This window comes from Jaculus jaculus, chromosome 17 (genome assembly GCF_020740685.1).
Source record: "Jaculus jaculus isolate mJacJac1 chromosome 17, mJacJac1.mat.Y.cur, whole genome shotgun sequence".
Classification (NCBI taxonomy): domain Eukaryota; kingdom Metazoa; phylum Chordata; class Mammalia; order Rodentia; family Dipodidae; genus Jaculus; species Jaculus jaculus.
In genome coordinates, this window is record NC_059118.1 from 30,465,059 (window position 1) to 30,492,887 (window position 27,829).

At 49.7% G+C, this 27,829-nt stretch overlaps 1 protein-coding gene across 1 annotated transcript; it reads right to left on the reverse strand.

The window, feature by feature from the left end:
• Positions 1–462: 462 nt before the first annotated feature.
• On the reverse strand, positions 463–27,829 carry Rbp1 (retinol binding protein 1). Its single transcript, XM_004663609.2, is given in 5 exon segments — positions 463–703; positions 2,211–2,312; positions 27,063–27,241; positions 27,576–27,676; positions 27,678–27,829. Coding segments are annotated over 5 exon segments (588 nt in total). The 3' UTR covers positions 463–649.

Sequence of the window (27,829 nt, forward strand, 5' to 3'; positions counted from 1 at the left end):
TGTCTTCAGCACAAGATCATGCCCATACAAACAGTCAAAGAGGAGGAACTAAGGAGGGGTTGTGACCCCTCCCGGTTCAGCCGGCAACTCTGCCAACTTCAGCTGAGGCAGACATGGCTGTGCCCAGGTCAAAGACTCCTACTGACTATGGCTCTGCCAAGTGCTGAGACCATTACCACAAGTTCAGGACAATGCTGTGCTGTGACTTATCATGTGCAGCTCTCTACAAACATGCAGTGTGTAAGGAGCTTAACACCCAGGTAACTGAAGTCCATGCCATACTCGCCCTGGAACCAAGCCCATGCCTCTGGAGAATGACACCGCAGGACTACGTGTACAGAGGCTTCGTGAGTGTATCCTTCTTTATAACAGTATCACTAGGAAAAACAGCCCTTGTAGGCTTTGGAGAAAAGGCCCAGGGTGGTGGGGAGAGGAGATACGAAACTTCTCCAAAACACATACTTGAAACAGTGATCGCTTTTTATTGGGGTAGCTTCATTTTAAGAAAAGAAAAGAGACAAGGCGAAGAGACTGACTCTACTAATGTGGCTGGGGTGGTCACACATTTCTGTCCCATGCTGTGTGGAGGGGATCCTGACCACAGGCCCAAGCCACTCATTCCTCAAGATCAAGGTCATCTTTGTTGGCCTCAGTGCACCTTCTTGAACACTTGCTTGCAGACCACACCCTGTGCTCTCATCTCCTGAAACACAAGCAGATGCTGGTTGTTCATCAGAGCAATGCCCACTTTGGGCCCAGAACATCTTGGGATAGGAACATCTAACATACTCAGTGGCTGCTATTGTTGTCCAGGAGCTGAACTAATCACTTCCTTAGAGAGCCAACATAATGGGACCTTTGGAGATAAAGCTCTTTGCCAACTGTGGTCACAGCTGGCTGAGAAAAGAGGTGGCTCAGAGTTGACCAACAGGAGTCCTTGATGCCTCCTTCTTCCTCCCACTGTCAGGAGCCAACAAGTTTTTGGAACCCCAGGCCTGAGACTGGAGGAGCCACACCTACACCCACATGCCCTGAAGACTAGGAGTGTGAAGTAGTGCAAGGCTCCTCAGACTTGGCTGTATCAGGGTTACCTGGGATTTGGAAGTGACTGAGTATCATATAGGACAGTTATACCAGTATCTCAGTGGGTAGAGCCCAGCTTCCCAGGCAGGTCTAGAATGTAGCCATGGCAGCATATGCCCAGCAACAAGGCCAGTCCCTGATGGCTGTGACCAGGAGGCAGTAATCATTGGACTACTATGTCTTCCAATTTTGTTATGAAGGAGGATGGAAATCTGAATGTGTTAACACTTCACTTTTACCCTCTTTGCTCTGCAATTGAACGGGGGCTCAGGGAGGAGCCTAGCTCAAGGTTTGGACTCCACCTTCCAGGATCCCTCCATTAAGCTGTCTCTCATCAAGACTTGCCCCCAACAGCTCTTGTACATCAGACATCTTAACAGAGCTCCTGTGTGTGGCAGGATGGCAATATGCAAATGAGGACAAGGGAAGCAAGGAATCTACCCAAGGATCCAATGTCTGGGATTAGACCCCAGGTGTCCCATACAAGACTCCTGTCATAGCAGAATGGTAGTTGGGGAGTTGCAAGGGAGTGACTGGAAGAATCTCTTGGAGGATATGGGCCATGTTAACTAACTCTCTCAGAATGGAGGCCTTGACTGTGGATCTGCCTTTACTCTTCCCAGACGGTAGAGGTTCCACAGTGTAGGACAGGACTGAGCTAAGTAAGGATTTCCCTTCCTTGTTTTGGGCTGAGATCATGTCCTGAAGAATTCCTCTTGGCCTGCTCCATTTTGCATGGAGCACATATTTATTATTTGGGGGCAAAGGCTGGTTCTTCACTTTGTAGAGGTGCAAGTAGGTGTGCAATTGAGTCTTTCAGGGCTCCATTTCTTCATCACTAAAATGGGAGCCAGAGAGAGAATGCAGAAGGGCTTCACTCATTGCTGGTGTTTACTAAAGGCACCTCCTCACTTGCTCCCTCTGACTGGGCACTGTGCCAGCCCAGACCTTGAAAACACACTACATTGTTTCTCCCAGCATTCATGTAGCTTCTCTAGGCCCTTGGAAGAGAATTCGCAGCAAAATCAAAGCCCAACCATGGTATTCTTTTCCCAAGTCCAACAATCCTTATTTTCATAGAAACAAAGGCCTTTGGGGGCGCAGCCCGCCCTTGCTGAGGAACCTACCAGGTGCAGCTCATCACCCTCGATCCACTGGGTCCAGCCACGCCCCTCCTTCTCTCCCTTCTGCACACACTGAAGCTTGTCTCCATCCCAGCTCACCGTGGTCTGCCAAGCAAGAAGCACAGTGGTCAGCCCTAAGCAAGGAGTCGCCGGGGGCTGGAGGACAGGGGGGAGTCTGACCTTGCTAAGCCAGGATGGTTCAAGGCAATTTTATGGTAGAAAGTTTGCAGCCTAATACTCCTTGCTCACCACATGCTTTTATTAAAGTGTGTAAATCAGCTTTAAAATTTATGAAAACCGTCGTAAATTTCATCTAAAAGGGCAATTATAGAAAATGTCATTGCAGTAGAGATGAGAATGGGGATTGGGGAGGAGGGGCTTTCGGGGCTGAGGGTAGGGATGTGGGCCAACAAAGGCTGATTGCCAGCACCTTGCTGTGGAGGGCCAGACTTGTCAGAGAGCTCTGCCTATCCCCAGACATGTCATCCATTCACCCAGAAGGCCCACCTCTGCCCTCGGAGCACCTTCATCTTATGAGGAGGATGTCCTCAGATGTCACCAACCAGCTTCAGGTGCAAATGGCAGCAGACAGCTGCCTGCCTCTTCCACCAGGCCTCTGGGAGTCATGTCTAAATGTCCCCTGGCTACTCATCTGGAGTGTGGACGGGCCGAGGTGAAGGGACTTTCCAGTCACATGGGTGGTTAGGACACAGGTCAGCGAGGCTCCGATGTTCCCTCTCCCCCCGTGCTACACTGCTTTCTTTTTTTATTTTGGGATGTGTGTGTACGTGTGCATGTACCACAGTGCATATGTGAAAGTCAAAAGACAACTTTAGCGTCAGTTCTCACCTTCTACCTTTTAAAAAGTATTTTATTTTTATTTATTTGTATGTGTGTGTGAGAGAAAGAGAGAGAAATATGAATATGGGTATGCCAGATCCTCTAGCCACTGCCAATGAACTCCAGATGCATCCACCATCTTATGCTTCTGGCTCATGTGGTTTCTGGGGAATCAAACTTGGGTCTTTAGGCTTCCCAGGCAAGCGCCTTAACTCTAAGCCACTTCTTCAGCCCCCTTCTACCTTTTAAAAAATTATTTATTTATCTGCAAGCAGAGAGATAGATATAAAGAGAGAAAGAGAGAGAGAGAAGAGAGAGTGCATTGCAAACAAACTCCAGATGCTTGTGCCACGTTGTGCACTTTGAACCCAGTTCCTTAAGCTTTGTAGTCAAGTGTCTTCACTGCTGAGCCGTATTTCCAGCTCACCTTCTGTCTTTTATCAGCATGGTCTCTTGTTCACAACTGTGTTCACCAGGTTAGCTAGCCTGTGAGCTTCTGGGAGATTCTACAGGATCTAGCTTCACACGGGTTCTGGGGTGTCCAAACTCAGATCCTCAACTCTTACAGCAAATACTTTCCACTGAGCCATCGCCCCAGCGTGCACACTGCTTCTTTGTAAAGGCTCCATGTCACTGGAGTTTTAGGGTGGAGGTTGTAGGAGGTCAGTGAAAAGCGGGGAGGGTCTGGTGTGGAAGGGTAGTTCTGGGAGGAAAAGGTTCTTGGTGGACAGTCATGTGTTCAACTCAGAAGCAGACAGTACAAGGTATGAATACTCAGGAGAACTGGGTGTGTGTGTGGGGGAGGGGTGGTTCATTTGTCCTGCACAGTCCCAGATTGTGGCACCGATGCGCCCTCCCTGCATCTGCAAGCCCACTGCCCACCTGTGAGCCTCATGCCTTCCCTGAGAACCATGTGTCCAGCCAGATGTTGGGTCTGCTAAAAGGAAGGGAGGCAGGAATCCTTGGGAAAATCTCCAACTCCTGGAGCAGCAAAGGCCCGTCCAGAAACAAAGGATTCAAAAAGAGTGTGGGAACTCAATATTGTCCAGCCAGCATGGCCATCACTGAACACCTACGATCAACAAGACCCACATCCCAGAGCTGGGTGCACAGGCCACCTCTCCCACCTGTGACTGCCTGCCTCAGGAATACACAGCCTTTCCCGGAGGGGCCGGTCCCCATTATGAGTCCCACCTCCTCACTGCCCTCACTGAGCAGAGGAGCTCGGTCCACTCTGCTCTCTGCGTGGCTCTGACAGTGTGTCACTTCTCTGAGTTCCGCATTCCTGTCATATGAAGCCCCTTACTCATAGCCGTGGCTTTCGACAGCTCAGAGCCTAGGAGTCCTGTGTTCTCTGCTATGCTCAGTGAAAAGGCAGGACAGTCAGCGAAAGCCTGATGCAGATGGGGGAGCAGAGGCATTTGGGAACTGGGTGTGGAGTGAGGACCTCCCACTGTCGGGCCTTCTTCTCGCTGCCCACCTGACCTGCCTACAGTAGCCTCTCTTCCGGGCTTGTGATCACTGCCGCCCTCTGCTGTTTGGACAAGGCCTTCAGTGACGCATGCAGAAGGGAGGCAGGACCCCGGTGTGCCCTCCTCCTTAGCGCAGGAATAAATCTGCCCTCAGCTCCTGGAGGTGGTTCCTGGAGGTGGCTCCTCTCGCCCAAGTTGTTCAGAGCGTCAAGTGAGGCACCTGACTAGGCTTCAGCTTGAGAAGGTTCCTCTTCCAAGTCAAGACACACTGTGGCCCATTTCCAGTGAGACTGTAGTGAGCAAATGCCACTGAGCTTATGGCACAAATGTGGCAAGAAACCATTCCCTGAGTGTGTCATCCATGCCAGGTCTGTGACAGGAAGAGAAACTTCAAGGAGCTCTAAGAATGCGTGGTTTCCTCAGCAACTGATGTGCATGCATTTATGCAGAAGGCTCCTCTGCAGACAAAGGCGCAGGGCTCATCACAGGCAGAGAGAATGGCCCGCTCTCAGCTACCATCTGCACAGCTCTGGCTCCTCTGGAGAAGTCAGTGAGCATGTTCACACCCTCTGCACTGAACAATGGAAAAGGCTCTTAAAGAAGATAATAATAAAACAAATATTTGTAAGTGTGCTTCTTCAGAGATAACTGCCTAACATTTTGGTGCATTTCTGACCAGTCTTTTCTTCTATCAACACACCCATACATTTATGTTCTAAGAAAATTAGGATTGCACCATTTACAGTTTTATATCCTCATTTCTTCATTTATTAGAAGCAATTTCCCACTTCAACAAATATTCTCCATAAGCATTATTTTAATTGTTATGGAATGTTCAGAAAATGGCTACAGAATGTACAAGGCCCAGTGTAAAATGAAAATGAAGGACTCTGGTTCAAAAACGACTGAGATTTTAAGATAGCAACAGCAGGGCACCCAGCCAAGTGAGAAGCCCTCCAGGGTCTGTGTTGGTCACCGACCCTTGAAGCTGGCCCTGGAACTATTTTATTGCAAATAAGCATTTGCAGTTGTTCATCTGACTGTCTGCTCTTGGACAATTAGGCAAGTTGTAATTCTGTGAACACATCATTTCTTTAGAATGTATCTCCAGAGGAGAAATTGCCACATGAAATTGTGTGTCGATTCTTAAACCTTTTGTTAAAGTATTGCCAGTCTGAGTTCTGTAGGCTCACACCTGTTTACCCTCCAACACCAGTGTCAGAGGACAGACATGACCAAGATGTTCACCAACAGTAACGTGGGCTTTTACCCTTGGCTACTGTGTCACCCTTCCCAGGTACCTTTGCATATCTTGATATAAGCCATAACAACATGTTATCCCAAAGAAATGTCTGGCAGCAGAATACTGGGCATCACGATAGATTGAGGGGTTCAGGAAGCAGAAGTAAAGCCTTTTGAGGGTGGTACACATTGGCCCTCTTAAGGGAAGGATGCCTCTCACCTGACTCCCTGTCAGTTTCTAAGCCATTTCCTAGCCACAAGCGCCTCTTGACTCTTGTCCTGGGTAGTTTTGACAGAGCAGAGATTATTCATGTCCATGCTGAATACAGAGGGGCGTTGGAACTCACAAAGTTTATGTGACTTTATCAAAGTCACTCAGCTCATGAGAGAAGAATTTGGCATGGAATATGGGCCCCGCATGACTCAGTGCCCCCTTATTTCTCAGACTGAGAAGGGCACCGTGGGCACCTGACAGTCCTATGATCCCAGCAGTTGGCTAATTGAGGCAGGAGGAGGATTGCCACAAATCTAAGGCCAGCGTGGGCTACATAGTGAGTTCCAGGCCAGCCATGGCTACAGAAATAGACTGTCTCAAAAAACCAAAAATAAAATAAAGCCTTTGGGAGCTGGAGAACTAGCCCAGGGGTAAGGGTGCTGGGATTCAGAGTGGAGTCTTAAAGGCTTCTGCCAGCCAGTAAGGAAACCACCGAGGGAAAGGGCAAGCTGAGAACTAAGTGCCAGACCATGAAGGCTGAGTGGTAGACACTGTCATCAGGGAAGCACAGGGACTCGGGATCCTCACAGGAGTGTTAAAAAGTGGCAGAGGGCTGGAGAGATGGCTTAGCGGTTAAGCGCTTGCCTGTGAAGCCTCAGGACCCCGGTTCGAGGCTCGGTTCCCCAGGTCCCACGTTAGCCAGATGCACAAGGGGGCGCACACGTCTGGAGTTCGTTTGCAGAGGCTGGAAGCCCTGGCGCGCCCATTCTCTCTCTCCCCCTCTATCTGTCTTTCTCTCTGTGTCTGTCCCTCTCAAATAAATAAATAAATAAATTTTAAAAAAAAGTGGCAGAGACATTTTAGGCAAGTGGACATGGCCTGAAGAGAGGCCGGCCAGTGTTGCAGAAGTCCACCTGGAAGCCAACAAGAGAAAGGAACGAGGTTGTCGTGTGTAGGGGCAGGGAGGATAGTTAAGGCCACAATGCCAGGTACGAGTTCATGGCTGTAGCCTAGAGCCTCCCTGCACCCCGTGGGTCTGATCTACTGGGTGGAACTAGCAAGAAGGACACTGGCCAGGCAGACTTGGAAATCTACTGGGCCATCTTCCGGGTTGAGGAGGACTGGAGACTCAACTGTCATTTACACCGAGCTCCTGATCCCTGTCTCCTCAACCTGTATCAGGCTGACTCAGTGATTCAGCCACGAGCATGCTCCGTGGTATCAGACAGAGCTGAGTTCTCTGCTTGTGGGATGACTGGAAAGCCGGATTGCCTTCCACCTGCCTGTGCCCTAAACTCCAGGGAAGGCTCGCAAACTATCCGATTCCCACCTGTGTGCAGGCCCCTCTCCCACTGGCTGGGGTCTAAGCCATTAAACTGTGGTGTGAATTTTTTTTTTTTTTTATGAGACAGTAAGAGAGAATTGGTATGCCAGGGCCTCCAGACACTGCACTCAAACCCCAGAGGCGTGTCACCTTGTGCGCATGTGTGACCTTGTACACTTGTATCACCTTGTGTGCATGGCTTACATGGGATCTGGAGAGTCGAATATGGGGTTTTGGGCTTCGCAGGCAAGCACCTTAACCACTAAGCCATCTCTCCAGCCCTGGCATGGATTTTTTTATGTGGCATTAGGTCAACAAAACACAGCTGCTTTACTAGGTTGTTCTGAGGAGTAGAAACAATACACATCATGTACTGCCGCATAGCAGGCACTAGATACGGGGCCTCTCGTAAGGAGAGCTCAGTGCAGGATGGAGTTTGCTTGTTGGAGATGAACGGTCCCTAAAATCTACTATTGAAGCTGGAAGTCGTCACAGCAGTCAGTAGTGGACGTGCTGCTCATCAGGGCTAAAAAGTTTTGTAGCTCCTTCTCCTTGGGGACTTGGAGCTAAGAGAAGGAGATTTTGCAGAGGCTATCAGCTAAGTCAGCCTGCAGTGGCTGCTTCCCCTTAACCTTAGTCTTTATTTAAGCAGACAATCTGCTTGCAGCTTCCTGGTGGAAGCTCTGATTTCCAGCAAAGCAGCCTTATTGCCCAGAAAAGAACAGAACAGGCTCTTTTCTTTTCCTTTCTTTTTTGGTTTTAGGGTCTTGCTCTACCCCAGGCTGACCTGGAATTCACTATGTCGTCTCAGGCTGACCTCGAACTCACAGAGCTCCTAAGCTTTGTATCGTGTGCAAGAAAATCCATTTGCTTAAGTGCACTGGGGGTGTGGCTCAGCGGCAGCATGCACTGCATGAGATCCTAGGTCCACTTGCCAGCACCTCTGTCAAAAAGTCAATTTACCTCATGGCTGGAACATGCAGTGTCCCCTACTGGATTGTGTGTTGGGTGCTTGGTCCCCAGCTGGTGGTAGTGTTTTGAGAGGTGGTGGAAACTTTGGGGGGAAGTTGGGACCTAGATAGAGGAAGTGGGTCCCTGGTGGCATGCCCTTGAAGATTCTACCTGGTCCCTGGACCCTTCCTTGTTGTTTCCTGTCCTCAAAGAGAGGAAAAAGTCCCTCTGCCAAGCAGTTCCACCTCCATGATGTTCTGCCCAAGACACTGGTCATCGTAACCACACAGTGAACCGCTGGAAGTGCGAGCAAAGGAAATATTCCTTCCCAGACATCACACCTCAGGGACAGGTACCAGGGACGAGGAAGGAGAGTCATGGGGAAGGGCAAACACTCCAAAACAAATGAAAGAGAGAATGTTAGCTGGGGCAGGGTTAACAAAGGTAATTCATTTTCTTGTAGCAATAAGTAAATTCTTCTAACAACCCCAAGGGCTCCTTCTACGCCTCTCTTCGGAAGTTAGCGTGGTGCCTGATGGGAAAGGGCCCAGTTTCCTAGGTGGATACATTTAATCTAGGTCTGATGGAGGACGTTCAGGCAGGAGGATATTTGTGATGCTCTTCAAGTCCAGGGGAGAGGCCCAGGCCTATGGGGTGAGTGGCCATGTACTGCTGTTCCCCAAATCCCATCGTGGGCTCCAGGACTCTCCCTCAGAAATGAAGTCCAGACGCATCCAAGGTCAAGGGGTATGGAGGACTGCAACTCACTCCCAGCAGAAATCCTCACTCCGTACATCACAGGAAGCACAAATGGGCTGGAACCAGAGTGGTTGCTTGTAGGCAAAGCTGGTCTAAATTTTCTATTAAAAATGAATAACAAGGCGTTACTCTGGCTGAGTCAGCAGCTTTCTGAGAGAGGCACATGTGCCAACAGAGGAGTGAAGGCGGCTTTGTACCACTACGACAAGTGACTGTCATTTCAAAACCCATTACCAGCTCCCTCGACCACTTAGAAACCCCTGTTGGCACCTCTGCATGGGGCAGTGACCCAGGAAGCCTGACTCCCGCAGGCAACCCAAGTGCCCTTGTCTCAAGGATGTTTTGAGACTCCCTTGTCCCTTTCAGGTGACTGGTACTAATAGTGACAGACAATTTCTACTAAGTGGAAACATCTTTTGGAAGTAATCTGACACGACCTACAAATGGTGAGACTCAAATTGGCTCTCAGAAGTGACAGTTATCAAAGCTTCTACGTGCTCCCAAATACCCACTCCAAAGAGCAGGGGTGACCATTCACCTATTTCCCCCCATTCTTGCCAATCAGCCCTGTCAGGTCCTCACTTTATGGACTCACCTCAAGAGTGGGGGACGGAGTCTTGCCTCTGTGGGTCTGGAGCCAGTTACTTTTTTTTTTTTTTAATATTTTTTTGTCCATTTTTAATTTATTTATTATTTGAGAGCGACAGACACAGAGAGAAAGACAGATAGAGGGGGAGAGAGAGAATGGGCGCGCCATGCCAGGGCTTCCAGCCTCTGCAAACGAACTCCAGACGCGTGCGCCCCCTTGTGCATCTGGCTAACGTGGGACCTGGGGAACCGAGCCTCGAACCGGGGTCCTTAGGCTTCACAGGCAAGCGCTTAACCACTAAGCCATCTCTCCAGCCCCCAGTTACTTTTTTTATGGAAAAGAGAGAGAGAGAATTGGCATGCCAGGGTCTCCAGCTACTGCAATCAAACTTCAAATGCGTGTGCCACCTTTGACCTTGCGCGCTTGTGTCCCCTTGTGCGACTGGCTTACGTGGGATCTACAGAGTTGAACATGAGTCCTGAGGCTTCACAGGCAAGCATCTTAACCACTAAGCCATCTCTCCAGCCCTTTATTTTTTTTATGAGGGAGAGATAGATAGATAGATAGATAGATAGATAGACAGACAGACAGACAGACAGGAAGAAAGAAAGAAAGATTGATGATAGGAAGATTCCAGAGCCAATTATAAGGGGATAGACCTTGCCTATGGAGTCTGCCTGCAAGCACCAGACCAGGCCTGAGCCGGCTCTGATCTGATACGCATGTTCTTTAGATTGGGGGTTTAGAATTCACAGCCGAGACAGTTGGCACTTTGTGTACAACCTGTGAATTGTTACAGGAAGCAACCTGGCCCTTCTTCCTGGAGTTTTAGCTTGTACTTTTCCCTTGGAGGGTCTTTATGTTCCCAGGGGACTTACTAAGGCAGCCTTTGGCACTTGTGTTAAATAAATGGGAGGGTGGGAACCACAGAGTTTAAGAAACACCTGTAATCCCAGAATTTGGGAGGCAGAGACAGGTGGGTCCTTGGGCAACAGCCGAGGCCCCAAGAGGATGACACAGCGCTTCACTCAGGCTTCAAGCTTCGGAAGTGACAGTAATTTGGCTTTTGTACATTGAGAGACCAAATATAACCATTTTTTACAAAAGGCTCAGGCCTGACTTAAGGTAGAGAACTAGCTGGCCAATGTGCTGACCTTTTGCTTCTGGAAACTTTGCTTGCTTAATTGCTGCCTTTCCCCCTAAAGTTTCTGAGGAATCTCCACTTCAAGGACGTTGAAGAAACGCTCCACCGCGGGGGGCGGGGGCGCCTCCGGCCACCTGCTTAGATAAGAAACCAGGAATCTCCACTTCAAGGACAATGGAGATGACTTCATCTGCCTGGAGCGCCCCTAGCTCCTGCCCCCAACTTTGCCTATTGAAACCCCAAGCCAATCAGAACTGTTTAAATCAACCAATCATGTATCTATCCCCTACTTCTTTGTTCGAATTCCTATATGAACCCCGTCCCCCAAAAGAAAGGGGCTCTCTCCCTCACTACCGCGGGATGGAGCCCAGGCCGAGGCTTGCAATAGAGAAACCTGTTGCTTTAACATTCGAGTGTCTCGGCTTCTGTGGCGGTTCTCTGGGTGACTCCTAGGTGACCGGGGGACTTGGCTCCTGGTCAGGGGTCTTGACACAACATACATGACCAACCTGTCACCTAGGGACTGGGGGCCTGAGCTAGAATTTGCATTCAGTTCTCTCTGGCTGACAGAAAGTAAAGGGTAGAGTCTCCTTTCCTTCTCCTCATTCCTGGGGGTCTTACAATTCCCTAAAATCAGCTCACTTGGGGTAGGGGGAGCTAACTCCCTGTGAAAGCATATTAAAACTAAACTAATAAGCCTTTAAAATGTGAACAAGCAATTAGAGACATAAAACCTGCTAAAAAGCAGCTACTATGAGCCAGTATAGCCACAATAAGGCCTTTGTGGGCACAAGAAAATGCAATTCTATCATGAAGATGTAATCAGCAAATGATAACACGATTTTTAGTGCAAACAAAATGAAGAAAGATGTTTAGACTAATCACCATACGTTCTCTTCCCCCCTTAATCATTTCAGAAATCATCTAGAATAAACTTAAAGCATCAGAGGGCTAGAGCTCCCACAGAGGCCAAGGACCTGATGAGGTGATTGGAGACAGAGCCGGAGCTGGTCAGAGGCCTGTGGCACCCAACCCCACCCAGGAGTCAGGGAAGGCCTCCTGGTGGAAGAGGGCATCAGCGTGCTGGCATGACCCCTGCCGCCTTCATCACCACAGTGACAGGTGCCAGCGCTCAGCATGTGTCAGGCAGGGCACTAAGCGAGGGCCAGAGCCTGTCACCCCGACTCCCCCCTGCAGCAGGCATGCTTCTCTGCATTTTATGAATGTGGAGAGTGAGGACTGAGGTCACTCAGCCACGAAGCTGAAGTTGACCTGTGACTCTGGAGCCAGTGCTCTGGGCCACCTTGTCTGGCTTGACCTGGTCTAAGCTGAGCCTCAAATGATCGGGGAGGCTTTGCAGCACGGTTTTGTGTGGGGACAGCAGTCCGCAGGCATAGTCCATACCTCTGCCACCTCCTACCCAGAATCTTCTGGTACTGAGATGGGGAGGTAAGGCGAGAGTCCTGCCTCTGAGGTCTCACAGTCTATGGGAGAAGATAAGCAGATAGAAACTTCTAGAGGAATGGTCGGTCCTGGGTAGTTGGTAGTGTGGGAAGCTTGGAAGTAGGAAGGTCCTTCCATCAACCTGAGGTTGGGGCAGAGTCCCATTAGGGGAGACTTCATAGAAGAGATGTAACGCTAGAACTGATGGCAGAAACAGTCACAGAGTTAGGTTAAGAAGCAGAAAAAAAAAAAAAAAGAGGGGGCTGGAGAGATGGCTTAGCAGTTAAGGCACTTGCCTCTGTAAAGCCAAAGGACCCAGATTTGATTCTCTCGGATCCACGCAAAGCCAGATGCACAAGGTGACATGTGTGTGTGGAGTTTGTCTCTAGTGACTAGAGGCCCTGGCATACCCATTCTCTCTTTCTCTCATAATTTAAATAAACAAATTTTTTTTAATTCTTTTTATTTATTTATTTATTTATTTGAGAGCGACAGACACAGAGAGAAAGACAGAGGGAGAGAGAGAGAATGGGCGCGCCAGAGCTTCCAGCCTCTGCAAATGAACTCCAGACGTGTGCATCCCCTTGTGTATCTGGGTAACGTGGGACCTGGGGAACCGAGCCTCGAACCGGGGTCCTTAGGCTTCACAGGCAAGCGCTTAACCGCTAAGCCATCTCTCCAGCCCAACAATTAAATTAAAAAAATAAAAGAAGCAGAAAAAGGAGCAGTGGAGGTGGCTCAGTCAGTAAGTGTTTGTTTCACAAATGTGAGGACTTGAGTTCAGAGCTCCTGAGTCCCTGTCAAGGCCTCACGTGGCAGCGGGCACTTGTAATCCCAGAACTTGGGAGGTGGAGACAGGCGGCCCCTGGGGCAAGCTGAAGCGCTCGGCTAGCTAAGTTGCTGAGCTCCAAGTTGAAAACAGGCCTTGTCTCAATAAATAAGGTGGGGAGTGATTAAGGAAGAACGTTCACTTCTGGCCTCTGTGCATATGTGCTCCACATGAATGTGCACCTGGCAAAAGGAGTAAATACACACACATTTGCAAGCAAAAACAAAAGAGGAAAAGAGAAAGAAACAGTGTGAAAACTCCAGAGCAGCGGGATAGCCTGGGCTGACACAGGCAGGTCCAGGAAGCAGGGCTAGCATGAAGGAAGCTGCAAAGAGGCTTGACTCAGGTAGATTTTCTTGGCACAATCTCTTCTGTCTTTGTTTCCTTCTTTCTTTCTTTTTTGGTTTTTTGAAGTAGGGTCTCACTTTAGTCCAGGCTGACCTGGAATTTACTATGTAGTCTCAGGATAGCCCCGAATTTACAGTGATCCTCCTACCTCTGCCTCCCCAGTGCTGGGATTAAAGGCGTGCGCCTGGCTTCTTTCACTCTTTTTCTTTCTTTCTTCCTTTTTCTTTTTCTTTTTTTGAGACAAGCCCAACAGACTGGCCTTGTTTTGTATGGAGGGGAGGGGAGAAAATTGGCATGCCAGGGCCTCCAGTCACTGTAATCAAACTCCAGAAGCGTTTGCCAACTTGTATGCTTATACAGCCTGATGCTTGTGTTACCTTGTGCGTCTGACTTATGCGGGATCTGGAGAGTCAAACACAGATCCTTGGGCTTCACAGGCAAGCACCTTAACCACTAAGCCATCCCTCCAGGCCAACATGATCTTTCCTATGAAGCTGGACCACACAATCCCAACACAGAACTTATTGGGAAGAAGGCTCATAGCTCCCTTCTTCCTCACTTCATGACATCATGGGTTTAGCTGGTCAAGCCTGGTACCATGCAAGGATCCAGCTGTTGTCCTAAGACCCCTGTTCCCCAGGCCTAGTTCAAGGCACCTGCCTGATGTGAGCACCTCAAGCATAGGATAGTACAGGGTGCTGGAGGCAGGGGAGGGAGAATGAAGGAAGAGGAACGGGGAGGGGGCATTGTCAGTGTGCTTACTGGGGTACAGAGGCCTTGTATCTTCTGTGAGAACTTTGAGCCTAGACTGGTCTTTCAAGATAAACAGAAATAAGGAGCTCACAGATCAGAGGTGTTCCTGTTAACCAAGGCAGGGTGCCCAGGTCACGAGGGAGCTCCTGAGAATCTGCTATCCTTATGCTACCTCAAGGATACTAGTCGCCACTTTGGAATTTGCAGCAGAGAAAACATACACTAACATGTTTTGGATAAATGAATGGCAAAAACCATTCTTGAGGCATTCTGATTGTTTTCTAGGCAACGAACAACCCAGAAAAACCTCTCTCCCAAAGACAAAACACCCAAAGCACTGGGACTGCTCCTCCTACCTATTAGATTTACAGAATTGGTTTAGCTACAGGAGTGATCTTGCTTCACGTGTCTGAGAGATTAAGCATATGACTAGAGCCACACAGTATGAATCACAGTTTTTAAAAATTATTTATTATTATTTGAGAAAGAAAGAGGTAGATAGAAAGAGACAGAGAATGGGTGTATCAGGGCTTCCAGCCACTGTAAGGAACTTCAGACACATGTGCCACCTTGTGCATCTGGCTTATGTGGATAATGAGGAACTGAACCTGAGTCCTTTAACGTTACAGGTAAGTACCTTAACTGCTAAGCCATCTCTCTAGCTCTGAATTAGTTTTAACCCCCTTTTGATAGACTGATCCCATAGCCTGCACTCTTTAGATCCCAAGGCTGCCAAACATCTGGCAGACCGCAGGCCTGAGTCTTGCCCAGCAGAACTGTAGCTCATCCATCTCTCCCTCCTTCTAGAGAGGTGACCCTAAGCCACTGACTCCATGTCTGAGCCTCCATCTGTCTCTGCCTCAGAGCCTTGATTCAGTATAGGACACACACTACCGGATCAGCAGCAATCCCTTGGCTCATGGCCTCTCTCCATGCCATGCTTTCTCCTACCCTCCATTCTCACAACCCTGCTAGCTCTTCTTTGAATGGCCAGGTGTCCCTTCACACATGTGATCACCTCAGAATTTGTCTTCTGAGGTGACAGTTCTCAAGATTACAGAATTAATAGCAACAGCTCATACTGACAGAACAGCTGCCCTGAAGGTTTGCCCAAACACCATTCATCATTGAGCATTAACTCATTGAGAAGGTATCCCCAACTTTATAGTTGTTCCTACCTCATAGACCAGTAGAGGCTCAGAGAGGGGAAGCAACTTTCTTAAGGTTACTGAGTTTGGGAGGAACAGATGTGATGAGATTCCACAGGACATCTGGCCCCAGAATCAAGCTGTCCCAGAGTCAGACTGCCAGGCAGAGTGGGGCATGGATGACAAAAGTGTACCCGAGGGTAAGGGACAGCTGTCTTCCTTGAATCTGAGGTCCTTGGCCACCCATGTGGCCTCCACAGTTAGAAAGAACATGTTACAAATGAGACCTATTTCCCTACCACAGATGAGTCCACCTCACAGCACCACAGCCTCGTTGAATGACACTGCAGTTTAGACTACAAAAGCTCACAGAGAAATTAACCCAGAGCTCTATCTAACCCCTTAAAATAATTCTCACAGGCTGGGGTGATAGATCAGTTGGTAAAGGTAAAGTACTTGCCTTACAAGCATGAGGACATGAGTTCAATCCCCAGTACCCTGATGGAAATGCTGGGCATGGTGGTGCTCACCTGTGATCCCACGGCCGGGGAGACAGACACAGGATTCGTGGAGCTCCCTGGCTGGCCTGTCTTTTAAGTGGTGAGCTCCAGGCCAGTGAGAGACCTTGTCTCAAAGATGGTGAGTCAGGGCTGGAGAGGTGGCTCAGCGGTTAAAGCCTGTGAAGCCAAAGGACCAAAGTTCGATTCTCCAGTACCCACATAAGCCAGATGCAAGAATTCCTTCCTGTGGAGCAGGCCTCAAATTCAATCAGAGAGGAGTTGGTTTCCTGTGCAACAGACACATGCATTTTGTTTTTTTTTTTTTTTTTGCTTTTTCGAGGTAGGGTCTCTCTCTGGTCCAGGCTGACCTGGAATTAACTCTGTCATCTCAAGGTGGCCTTGCACTCATGGCAATCCTCCTACCTCTGCCTCCCAAGTGCTGGGATTAAAGGCGTGCGCCACCACGCCCGGCTTGACACGTGCATTTTTAAAAATCCTTACAACTGCATGATGAAGATGCCAGAATTCTTCCTATTTTACTCATGAAGAAAATAAAATGCACAACAGACTTATCAGGTAGCTGGTGGAAATTGGATTTGGATACAGGCAATAAAATTGCAGATGGTTAACAAGGAAAATGTGACCATTGTTTTTTTTTTGTGTGTGCATACATGTGCAGTAAACGAACTTTAGATGCATGTGCCTGGTACTGAAAACCTAGTCAAAAGCGTATGGCTGGGGAGGTCATGAGCCCTAGTGGGGAAACTACTGCCACTGCCTGGCTTAATGGATATATTTTGCCTATTGCCCTCTAAATCGTTACATTTATGTCCATATATCAGTGCCACTCTCACTTTTTGGTTAGAGACGCTACTCTTTTCAAATGGTGGTGACCATGGGGGAAACTCAGAACTCGTCAAAAGTACTGAGAAAACGATGGCAGTGGATTGTGCTCAGCACTAAGTGAAACATCTCTAGCACACTGTGCAAGACCCAGGGACAATTGCAGCAGAGGCGGCACAGAGAATGGAAGAGCCAAAGGAAGGGGAGGAGCGCTTTGCAGTACCATCTTCCGGACACAAAGTGACCATGGCATTAATGACCTCACGGTGGCTGACACTACCTGCAAGACCTACTTACACTATAGGAGGGAAAAATGATAACATCAAAAATAAAAGAGAGACTAGTTGGAAAGAAGGGATTCAGTGGAGAGGGCTCAGGAGAGAGGGAGTAGAGAGCGCGGTGAGAGGGGATTATGACCATGGTATATTGTCTATATGCATGGAGAGTGTCAATAAAAAGTTTTTAAAAAATAATGCACTAAAAGTGCTTAGAATAATTTCTGGCATTGGGGAAATACCAGGCAAACAGGAGCTATTTAATTAAAATGGATTAAAATGAATCCTGCAGTGATATGAGCAACAGCTACTGTTTGCTTTGTTCTGCTATTTCTCTTAGTGCTCTTTTAACACTCACACATTGGAGCCCATTATGCAAGGTCGGGATGCTGCGGGTCTTGCTGTCTAGGATCTCAGATTCATTGGCAATCGTCACAGGTGCTGGCAGAGCAGCCTCTGCAGCGTGAGCTTGCAGGGAAGGAAGCACAGCGGTGGGAAGGGGAACCCAGACAGGGCCTGCTCCCTGCCAACCCAATGGGGACTTACTCTTCCAGGGGAAGAGGCAGAGGGGATCACATCAGGGAAGTGACCAGAAGTGGGGAATGAAGACACCCACGGACGGGTTGGCATAAGCTGTGAGGTAGGAATCGGACCAGAGAGGCAGGTGGGCTGTGTTCAAAGTGTTCAAAGGCTACCAGTACTGGGGAGCTGCTGGAGGGGGGAAGGCAGAACTGGGGCGCAGCATGATCAGGTTTCCTTTTTAGCATGTGCAGGATGGGCTGAAGTGCCAAGGATGGTTGAAGGGAGCTCGTGGAGAAGACGCCGTGGTAATGAAATGCAACTGTCCATGGGGAATGCGGAGCTTGGCACAAAGCAAGCTCGGGAGATGTTCACTGTTGTTATTACTACAGACAGGATACGCAGAGCACTGCGGGCGGGGCGGGGAAGACAAATGATACCAAGCAGAAGCCGTGGAACAATTGACTAATTGTCCGTAAACACTTTTTATCTTTGCAGCAATCTTTTACATGGATACATATTGGTCTATGGAATTAAGAAAAAAAAAAAGTCTTTCTAATCACCCATGGTAATGTGGCATCTAGCAACACTAGCAAAGGGACGGTCTGTTCTCTGAACCACAGAAAATCCAGGAGTCAGAGATACCTGAAGTCAAAAGCTGAGGCAACGGATAAGCCACAGTTTGGCAGTGCCAGGGCAGGGTTGCCACGTGGTTGCCCTCAGGGTGGCTTGGAGTATGATGGTAATGGAGAGATTTTTATCATGGAGCTACAGAGATGCCTTTGTACAAACAGAGGTGTTTTTGTTTTTGAATGAGTTTCCTGGAATATCATCCCATATGGGGGATGTCTGAGTCAAGGAGTAAGGTGATATTCTGACTCACTGAATATTGTCAGACAGGATTTCTTTTCACTTGCTAAGTTCAGGGCCAGTTTCACTGTAAAGGTGGGAAAGACGGTGGGTTTCCCACCTTCACACCTATCTGGTTCACAGTTCTTCCTGGAGGATGTTGTCTCTGCAGCCTCGGATCCACAAAGAAAGAAGTAAGAGGGATGGTGGAGGTGGAAGGAAAGAGGGAAAGGAAGAAGGAAGGAGACACGTTCTATCTCTGTATTGAAAGTATCTAACATCCTAGGGTGTCTGCATGTTAAAGGAAACATCTTGAGAAGCCTTTGTATAATTTAACCAGTATCAGCACACTCCAATGGAGGGTATCAGACAGCGTGATGTGTACTTGGGAGTTCTCTTGACAGGCCGGGGCCGGATGTGTTTGTGTGTCTTTACATGTGTGTGCCCGTACAAAACCCATTCACGCCAAGCACAAGCTCAATTTACACAACAGACATCTATGGAACGGGTTCTTAGAGAGGAAGGACTACTCTGGGGAGAGCTTCTCATCAACTCCAAGGAAAAACTTCCAGCGAATCCCTGAGCCCAAGTGGAAAGTCTGCAATAAGCTTGAGGTTTAGGAAGTAGTTTTGAGAAGATGATTGGCAACAGGTGGCAATCCAGGGGAAAGCGCAGACTCCCCCAGCCTCTATTACAGGAGGCCTTAGAAACTAACCATAGGCAAACATCTGGATGGCTGGAGGGCTGTTCTGCTCACCTCTACTGGTTCCATCCCTGTATGGCAAAGAGGTGGGTGATAGTGGGAGCCCAGAAGTCCTTAGAAGCTAAGATAGCAGGCCCTCAGGGGGAGCTAGAGGTGGGAGGGTAGCTCCACCTGCTGTTCAAATCAATCTCTTTGGGCTTTGGAGGGGGTTCAGAGCAGACAGTGAAGGCTCAGGCCACTTCCAGACACTGGGATCCCTGTCTCCTTCCAGCCCATAGGGTGGTCTCACTTGCTGGAAGTGAGAAGTCTCCACCGTAAGTGCAAAGGGCAGGCTTGGGCATCACACCCGCCCACTGCTCTCCTCCCACCCCCACAGAGTCCTTCACAGATGAGTCAGAAAGGAAACAGCCCAATCCAGATAGAACTTCAAAGTTTAGCTTGTTCCCAACCCACTGAAGATCCCGTGCCAGGCGCTGTGGTAACAGCTGCTGGTGTTCGGTGTTCTCCAAGCCCCCACTAAGATGTGGAGCCTGAGTCCTTTCCCATACAAGGTGGGTAAGCCTTTGTGCCTCAACAGAGTACTGCAGACCAGTGATGGGTAACAGTTTCGATAAATGTCTTCCAAAGACCCATGTGTTTAAACGTTTGGCCCCCAGCTCGTAGTGCAGAGAGGTGGGGTGGAGCTTATATGAGGTGAGGTCGAGTTGGAAGTCTTCTGGTCATATGAGAAAACGCCTTTGAAGAGAATACTGGGGCTGTCCAGCTTTTGTTCTGGTGGGCAAGAGTTCCCTGTCATGAGCTCCATCTATGATCCACCAGGCCCAGAAGGCAGGGCAGCACCAACCGACCATGGACTAAAACTTCCATAACTGCCAGTCAAACTAAACCTTTCTTTCCTCTCTCTTAGTTCATTTTCTCAGGTGTCTGGATACAAGGGAAAGCTGAGTAACAGTGGCCTCAGAGCGTAGGTAATTCATAAAAATTGTCACACACTTCTATGGATGATCCTTTCTTGAAACTCATTCGTAGAACCTAACTGCCAGGAAGAGTGAGTATGAGTGAGCCATCTGGAAAGAGAATCCTCCAGCTCCCAGCTGACAGGCATGTCAGGGACAAGCCATTCGCTCTGAGCTCTTCTCAAACTGCAGATCTGTGAATGGTTGGGATGGTTGGTTTTAAGGCACTAGGTTCAGGCTAATTTATTGTTCAGCATTACAAAAGAACACCAAATAATTCATCATCGCATTTAATTCTCACAACACTCCCACAAGGTGGGTACTACTACTGATTCATCTTTCCACATGAGAACACAGAGGGACAAAGTGTTTCTAAGGAAATACAGCATTCAGATCCACAGTCAAATCACGGCCAAAGCTCCTACCCGCCACACCCGAGTCATTCAGCTCCACACAATACTGCAGCTTCACCCTGTCAGCTCCACACACCGTTGTCACACCCTACTTGCTTGGTTCAACTACTGGCATCACTTACTTGGACCCTCAGTTTCGTAGTATTATGGGCTATTACAAGATTGGTGTCCTCAGGCATTTTTTCCCTCTGCCTCCATAGGACAGGGCAGCTCCTCTCCTCTCTCATTCATCCCCCAGAACTGGGCACCCTTTAGCTGTGAATTATTATACCAAATTATGACGAGAACATCACAGAAGCCTGGGTCTGGATGTTTCCTCAGTGTTCAGAGACTTGTCAAAAGCATGGGCTTTGTGAATTAACATCTGCAACATCTGGCAATGTGTTAGAAAGACAAGTCTGCAGGACCCACCCCGAACTTTCTGAATAAGAGCCTTGGGGGCAGGGTATAGTCAAATGCATGAGAACTAGTTTCAAGGACTTGGGGCTAGCCAGATCCCTGGCGTCTGAACGGCCTAGGCCGCTTTCATAGGCACGTGATAGGAAAGCAGACCAGAGAGCTAGTGGGAAAGAAAAGGCTGCACTAGCTAAAGCACATGGAAAATGGTATTTGTGTTAGGAATCCCAGTAACTTTTTAATGACCCCCGACTTTATTCACTCCCTCCCTTTTTCCCTCCCTTACCCTGACATTTTTTTCTGGCCTCATTTTCTCCTTCTTTCACATTTCTCCATGTAGTCATGGGAGGTAGGATCTCAGATTGCCCTAAGCTTATGTGGCACCTTCTTACTGTCAATCTATAAGGAAATAGAAGTCACCCTTCTCCCAGACCCCCAAACTAAATCCTAAGAAAGGGGGTGATGGCATCAGCTTGTGTCCCATGTGTCACCCGGCGGAGGCAGTGTGCCATGGCAAGCTCACCAGGACCCACAAAATGAGTAGGCTTTTCTACCCAACAAGAGGAGATGCTTCTCTAGTTGGGGTCGGGAGGAGGGAGCAGGAAAGCAATGATGGCCAGAAAAATCGACCAGCTGCTGCAACACAACAAAGACCAACCATTACAGCTGGCAGTGCCTTGCCCTCAGTCCCAGGCCTCGGCAGGGGTGCTGGCCCCATTCTCTGCATGTGGTATACTGGCACTGAAAGGCATCATGGACCACCTCAGTGGTCCTCCCAATGGACCTTGTGTGATAGGCAGAGTAGCAATCGTGATGAGCACTTTGCAGGTGTGGGGAGAGCTGCAGTATATTCTATCAGTTATGGTCACATTGCCACAAGGTTAAGAGAGAGGCCCAGCTGTGTTCAGTGTAACCCCAGCTCTTCCTACCTGCCCCAGGGCGCTGATTGTGCAAGCATCCTGCTCACTACACTGGGAGGAATGAGGTACCAGATGGCATGTAGACACACTAGTTTAAATCCTTCCCCAGCCACAGGGTAGTGGGGTGGGCTTGGGCCAAGGAGGTCCTTTCCCCATCTGAGCCTCAGCTTCTCGTCTACAACATGGGTAAAAATGATACTAAACTTCTGTTGTGGAGACCAAATGAGAAAAAAAAAAAGTACTAAGAGCATTTGGTGCAGGCATAGTAAAGATTTAATACACGTTATTTAACCTTGTTTCTGCCTAGCAAAAGTCCAAATCTAACCAAGCAGTGTGATTTTTGAAAACTACTTTGTGAATTTTATTTGGCTGATTTAATTCTGCTTTTTGTAATCCTCAAAAGCACGCTGCTGACACCAATTTCAAAGGTCAGGGAACTTTGGTTAAGTCATGAAAGAGGTTCTGTGTTTCTGTCTTGGGAAAGACCCAAGCAAAAGCTGGTGCCTGAGCTGGGCAGGGAGGGCACCCCCCACCCCATCCAACTGCATTCCAGCTCCATAGCCTGGAGTGTTAATTTCACCACTGGCCTGGTGTTTGTTAACATGAGGACCAAATGATCTCTTTAATAAGTCAGGGATAGGACCAGAAACTGGCAAGAGTTTGAACCAAAGTGCTAACAGAGGCTTGGTGAATTTTATGATTGCCATATATAATGAGATGTCTGGCTCACTGAATAGACGCACGGATGTTTGTGAGGAAGTCAGGGAGGGAAGGGAAAGAAATACAGATGGTTGAAAAAGGATTTAGAAAATCTTCAAGTGCTGATATGGAGGGATGCCTAAAAAATACCACTGAGTTAAAAAAATTGCAGAAAAAATAGAATTTCCCTTCCTTCCTTCTTTCCTTCCCTCCTCCCTCCCTCCCTCCCTTCCTTCCTTTCTCTTCTTCCTCCTCTCCTCTCCCCTCCTTTTATTTTTCAGATTCCGAGTGGCATTGTCCAGTCGACCAATCAGGAGACAGCTTACTCATGTGATGAGGATTTCCCAAAAGATCCACCAGAAGCTGGAGCTGATGATAACCTCCAAGGAGTGGAAATGGGCCAAGGGGCGGGGGGGGGGGGGGTCCTTCCCTTTTCAGTCTGTACTCTTGTGCTATGTGATTTCTCTCTTTCTCGCTCTCTCCACTCTATAATAAAAACAAAGAAAGCAGCACAGATCAAAGGCTGGGAGTGAGAAGCAGAGCCCGTGGAAGGGTCATCCTGAGTTCAAAGCTGGATGTGGAGACCGAGGCAACGCCAGGGGAGGCGGTGCCAGGCCTGAGTGAACAAAGCGGCCTCTTCCAGGGAAGCCCTCGACCTGGTGTCCACTGAGGGATGACAAATGGTCCTTCCATCACAGTGACACAGAGCCAGGCTCACCGCTGACTCCTGGCTGAGGACCAGTCTTCTCCCATGAAAGCCGCTTACTCCCGAGTGTGTCGGTGGCCGTGGACGCTGGGATAAGGAATGGAATGATTCTGAGGATGTATTATTTGAGGATGAAGAGCACCTTCTGGTCTAAGCTCCACCCTGACAAAGCCTAGAATCCACTGTGGCTTTTCTCCCTGTCACTGCAGTGTAACAGACAAAGGAAGCTGCAGGTAGCCCGAAGGAAGCCCCTTTGTCTTTGGCGGGCCTAACCAATGTCTATGGTCATGAAGCTGAAGTGTCTGCCACTCCTGGATCCTGAAATAGCTCAGGTGACCAGACTAGACATGAAGGCTCAGGACAGACAGCTGGGTTGACGCCTCACAGACAGCTCAGGTGTTTCTGGACATGGACTGCAGAGCCCGTAGTGGCAGGTGAGGGACAAGACCCCGCGTCCTGTGGTCCGTGGCACCTCAGCGTACACTTCTTCCCTTTCAAAAATAAAGAGATCCTTCCTCCCGCAAAGTGCCAGCTGGAGCAGAAATAAGGACAAATGGTCACTTGACCCTTGATTCCAGGAAACAAGGTGGGTGAGGGCAGCGGCAGGCACGCTGAAGACAGCAACAGCGACTGGTGTCTACGGGGTGAAGTGGAGGGAGAGACAGGAGCCTAGCGTTTTCAGCTCTTGATTTTTTTTTTTTTTTTTTGGTAAGAACAGATTTATTTTGCTACGAAGCCTTAGAATTCCCCTTGGCCATCACATCATTGGCAACTGACTAAGATTTTTCAAACACTATACAGGCCAAAGAAAACACATCTGCTGGCTAGAATCGGCCCTCTGGCTGCTGCCCTAGAGCGCAGATAAGGATCCCATGGAGGAGGTGGGATCAGAGAGCGCTGTGCCCATCCGGGCCTTGCTCAGCGACGACAGCCACCTGGCTTACCAGGACCACATTTCGGCTTCCTCTTGGGCCCTCGTCAGTCACCATGTGTCACACTGCAGGCACGCACAAGGCTGCAGAGTGCACCCCTCTCCCTCTGCAGCCTCCTTTCATCTAGGTTGTCTCTGACCTCTGGGCCCAAGTGCACACATCTGCTCTGATGCACTTATCCCTTCCTCTTCTCCGTCCTAATCTCACCTCTGCTCAGCTGTCACCTCCTGGGGATGTTCCCTGACCGCCTCCCTCCCGCCCCCGGCCCTGTACCCTTCGCTGCTCCCATCACACAGGAGGCTGCAGTGACATACAGATGTGTCTTTTCTGTACAGGTCTGGACCCTCAGGAGGCCTCGCTGCCTCGGTGCCCCCATGGCTAAGCCCAGAACCTTGGTAAGAGACAAGTCTGAAGTAACACTTACCAGACACTGTTTTCTTGCCCTTGGCCTTCCCCTCACCCCCTTCCTGTTTTCCTTGCTACTTCCTGTCTGTCCTTTCAGCCTCAGCTCAGGCTTATTTGCTATGGGGACAGTTTCTGACCTCCCATACCAAGGGGTGGGGGGGAACCTCTCTCTCTAGTCACAATGTAATTGGTTGCTTCAGTCCACCCCCTACCTCCCTGATATCGCCTACACTGAACTCCAGCTGAGCCTGAACAAAGGGCAAAGGGGCTACAAAGACAGGAAGTACCATGAAATGCTTCACAGGACGCAAAGGGGCGAATGAATGGAACCCATGAGTGAATGAGCCAAGGTGAAAATGAGATTCCGATACCACCCGCAAGCACACTCCTCCTAGCAAGTGACTCCTGGCTGGTAGGTTCTGAGCAAGGAATGGGGGTTGGTAGAAATCATATTAACCAAACACCTGGCCCAGAGCCCCTGGGTCCCTTTACAGACCTCAGCTGCAGTGGCCTCTTGGCACTCAACTACGCTCCCACTCGAGCCTCAGGTTCAACAGCTGCTTCAACTCTATTCTCCTACACAACCCCAGTCATACATTTCACCTCTTCATGGTGGGCCAGATGTATGACACCCCCCGGGGGGAAGCCTTGAGGAAGGGCTTCTCTGTACTGTAGGGATCCCAGCAGAACAGAGAGCCAGGACCAAACTACTTCCCAGCAGGCTGGAAGGTGAGCAAGTAGCTGCCCATTTGGGAGTGGGCCTTCCGAGGCCTGCAGCGGTGAAGGCGACAGACAGGGACACCCAGCCCAGTCTTGCTGGTCTTGCTACTGGGCTTCCAGGTTTGCTTGCCTACCATGCTGTTGAAAAGAAAGTGGCCACTGTCCCTGCCTTTATGTCTCAAATCCTCCCTTCTTCCTTCCTTCTCTGTTTCCAGTGAAATGTAGACGTGACCTCCTTCAGAAATCTAGGATCCCTCCAGTCGACTCCATGCCTCCCTTTGTCTCCGTGGGGCACAATATGAATGTTTACATGTCTCGTACAAAGACTATGCATTCCTGAACATGAGGCACTGGGTCACACTTGGCTTTCTGTGCCTGATGAGATGATCAGAATATGAGGGAGTGGGCTGCTCACTCAGACCCTCTCTGTTTCTCAGAAAACCTCCCCAAGGCCACACAGCAGGAAATCCTGCCTATACAGTGGGGTTGAAATTGGTACCATAAAGAGTCAGTGAAATAATGCAAAATTTGAATGCAGTATAAGTGCCTAGTGAATATCACTGGTATCAGTCAAGATAATCAATCAAGCACAGACCAGCACATTCGGAATCATGGTGACCCCAAACAATGAGACATCCAACGTGTTACAATAGCACCCAAGGGAGAGCTGAGGACAAGGATGGATTGATTGCCCTAGAGCAGTCTCATGCAGCGGCCAAGAAGTAGGTGGGACAGTGAATCCAGAGAAAGGCAGACCCTCTCTGAAGGTTTCCTCCCCACTCTAAGCATCTCCACCTGCAGTCCTCTGGAACTCAGCTACACTGTTTCCACAAACGCTGTCTGTCAGCAGAGGAGTGTGGCCTTCAACACAAGAGCTCAAGTACCATCTCTTGCAACTCTCATCTCAGTCACTCAGGCTTATTATGGGGTTCCTAATCCCTTCCTATTTGGCTACGGTGTAAAATCACAGGCAGATTGCAGACATACAGCAGACCCACCAAAAATGCCCTTGGCAAGGAGGAGGAGGGGTCAGTGAAGCCCTTTCCATAGGCAAGGCAGCAACCCTAGGAACAAGCAAGAGCCAACTCTGGACCTAAGACTATGCAAGAGACTGCTTCATGCTGTCCTGACCTCTCACGGGGCCTAGAATGCGAACGGGAGCCTGCTGCCGACCTTCCGGAGTCCTCGGTGGCGGTGCTAATGGGGGTCTCTGGGTCACCAGCTTCCTACCCTCTAGGAAGGAGGTGCTGGGGGTCCTCTCTTTCCCCTCTCTGCTGTTGCTTCTGGCCAGGGACACTGCTGTGGGGCAATGACTCCCGCTGGGTAGGATCTGGCTGAAAGGGGCAAAGGGAATTTAGTGAGCAGTGGGAGACAGGATGGACTAGGTCCAAATCCTAGCGTTGGGGCAAGTATGGGCAGGTCAAAAGGCTACTAGCCGAGGTCAGATGCCCCAGCTCCTTTACAGCGACTTTATATGAGGTCATTTTGGAAGTTTACACCTCAGAGAGGTTCCTTGTATTTCTTCTGTCTTTCCCCCCTTTTTTCCACTTTCTCCATCAGCTGGAGACAACTAGAATCAGGCTTCAAATTCCAGCCCACCCCTCCCCTGCTGTGCTGCTCTGACACCGCACTCCATCTCTTTGAGGCTGCATTTTCACCTCCACAATGCAGGCGCTCCTATCGCCCTCAGAGGGGCGTGAACCCTTCTTCACAAGCCTAAGCACCTGGCAGAGAGCCTGGGTTCTCATGGCAGAGACTCATCACCCTGGAACCTTCACAGCTGGACCATCCGGTTTGGATCAGCTAGCGCTGGAAGAGTGGGTGGTGCCTGGCCTGGGGCCTGGGAGTGGGGAGATGCTTAGTGTCTCCAAGCGCAGGGCCCGAACCTTCCTCTAGATGAGTTAACTCAGCCTTTGCTCAGAGCCTCTTGGGCAGGAGCCACCAGGGACTCGCGGGTCCTCACCATGCACTTGCGGTCATCTATGCCCGTCAGGTCCTCTTCAAACTCCTTCCCAACCTCGAAGTCCATGATGTAGTTCCTGAAAGTGCTCAGCGTGCGGATGATCATGTGGTCACCGTCCTGCACGATCTCTTTGTCTGGCTTGAGCAAGTTGGCGATCTTGCGCAAGGCCACGTTGACATCTGCCAGGGGTGCGCAGACAGGGGAGAGGACGCCAGGAAAGCTCAGAGATGGTAGTGGGGGCCCCGGAGCCGTTCCAAGGCTCGGAATTCCCCTTGGACTCTGCTCTGCGTCTGCGCGCAACCTGTCTATGCTGGTAATTTTTTTTTCTTTTGAAAACAAAGTTTTCTGCTAACCTTTTTAAAACAAACAAACAAACAAAAACCTACCAAACCATGTCCAGATCTACAAGTATAACTAGTCCCCCCGCCCCCAGGGCCAGCTCGCAGACGCTGCCTGCGGTGGACCCTGCCAAGTCCCAGATGCTCCAGCGCACGTCCAGGACGGCCGGCTTACCCAGCGCGCGTAAGTACTCCTCGAAATTCTCGTTGCTCTGCATCTTCCAGTAGCCGGTGAAGTCCACGGGCATTGTGGGCAGCGACTGGGGACGGCGGGCCGGGGAGCGAGCGGGAGCGGCTCAGGGCTCGGCGGCGGCCGGTGCGCTGCGGGAGGTGGGCGGCTCCGAGACGCGCGACCTCGGGGGACCGGGGCTCCGCGCGCGGGGCGGCGACTGCGGGATCCAGGCGCACAAAGCCCGCGGGAGGAGGCAT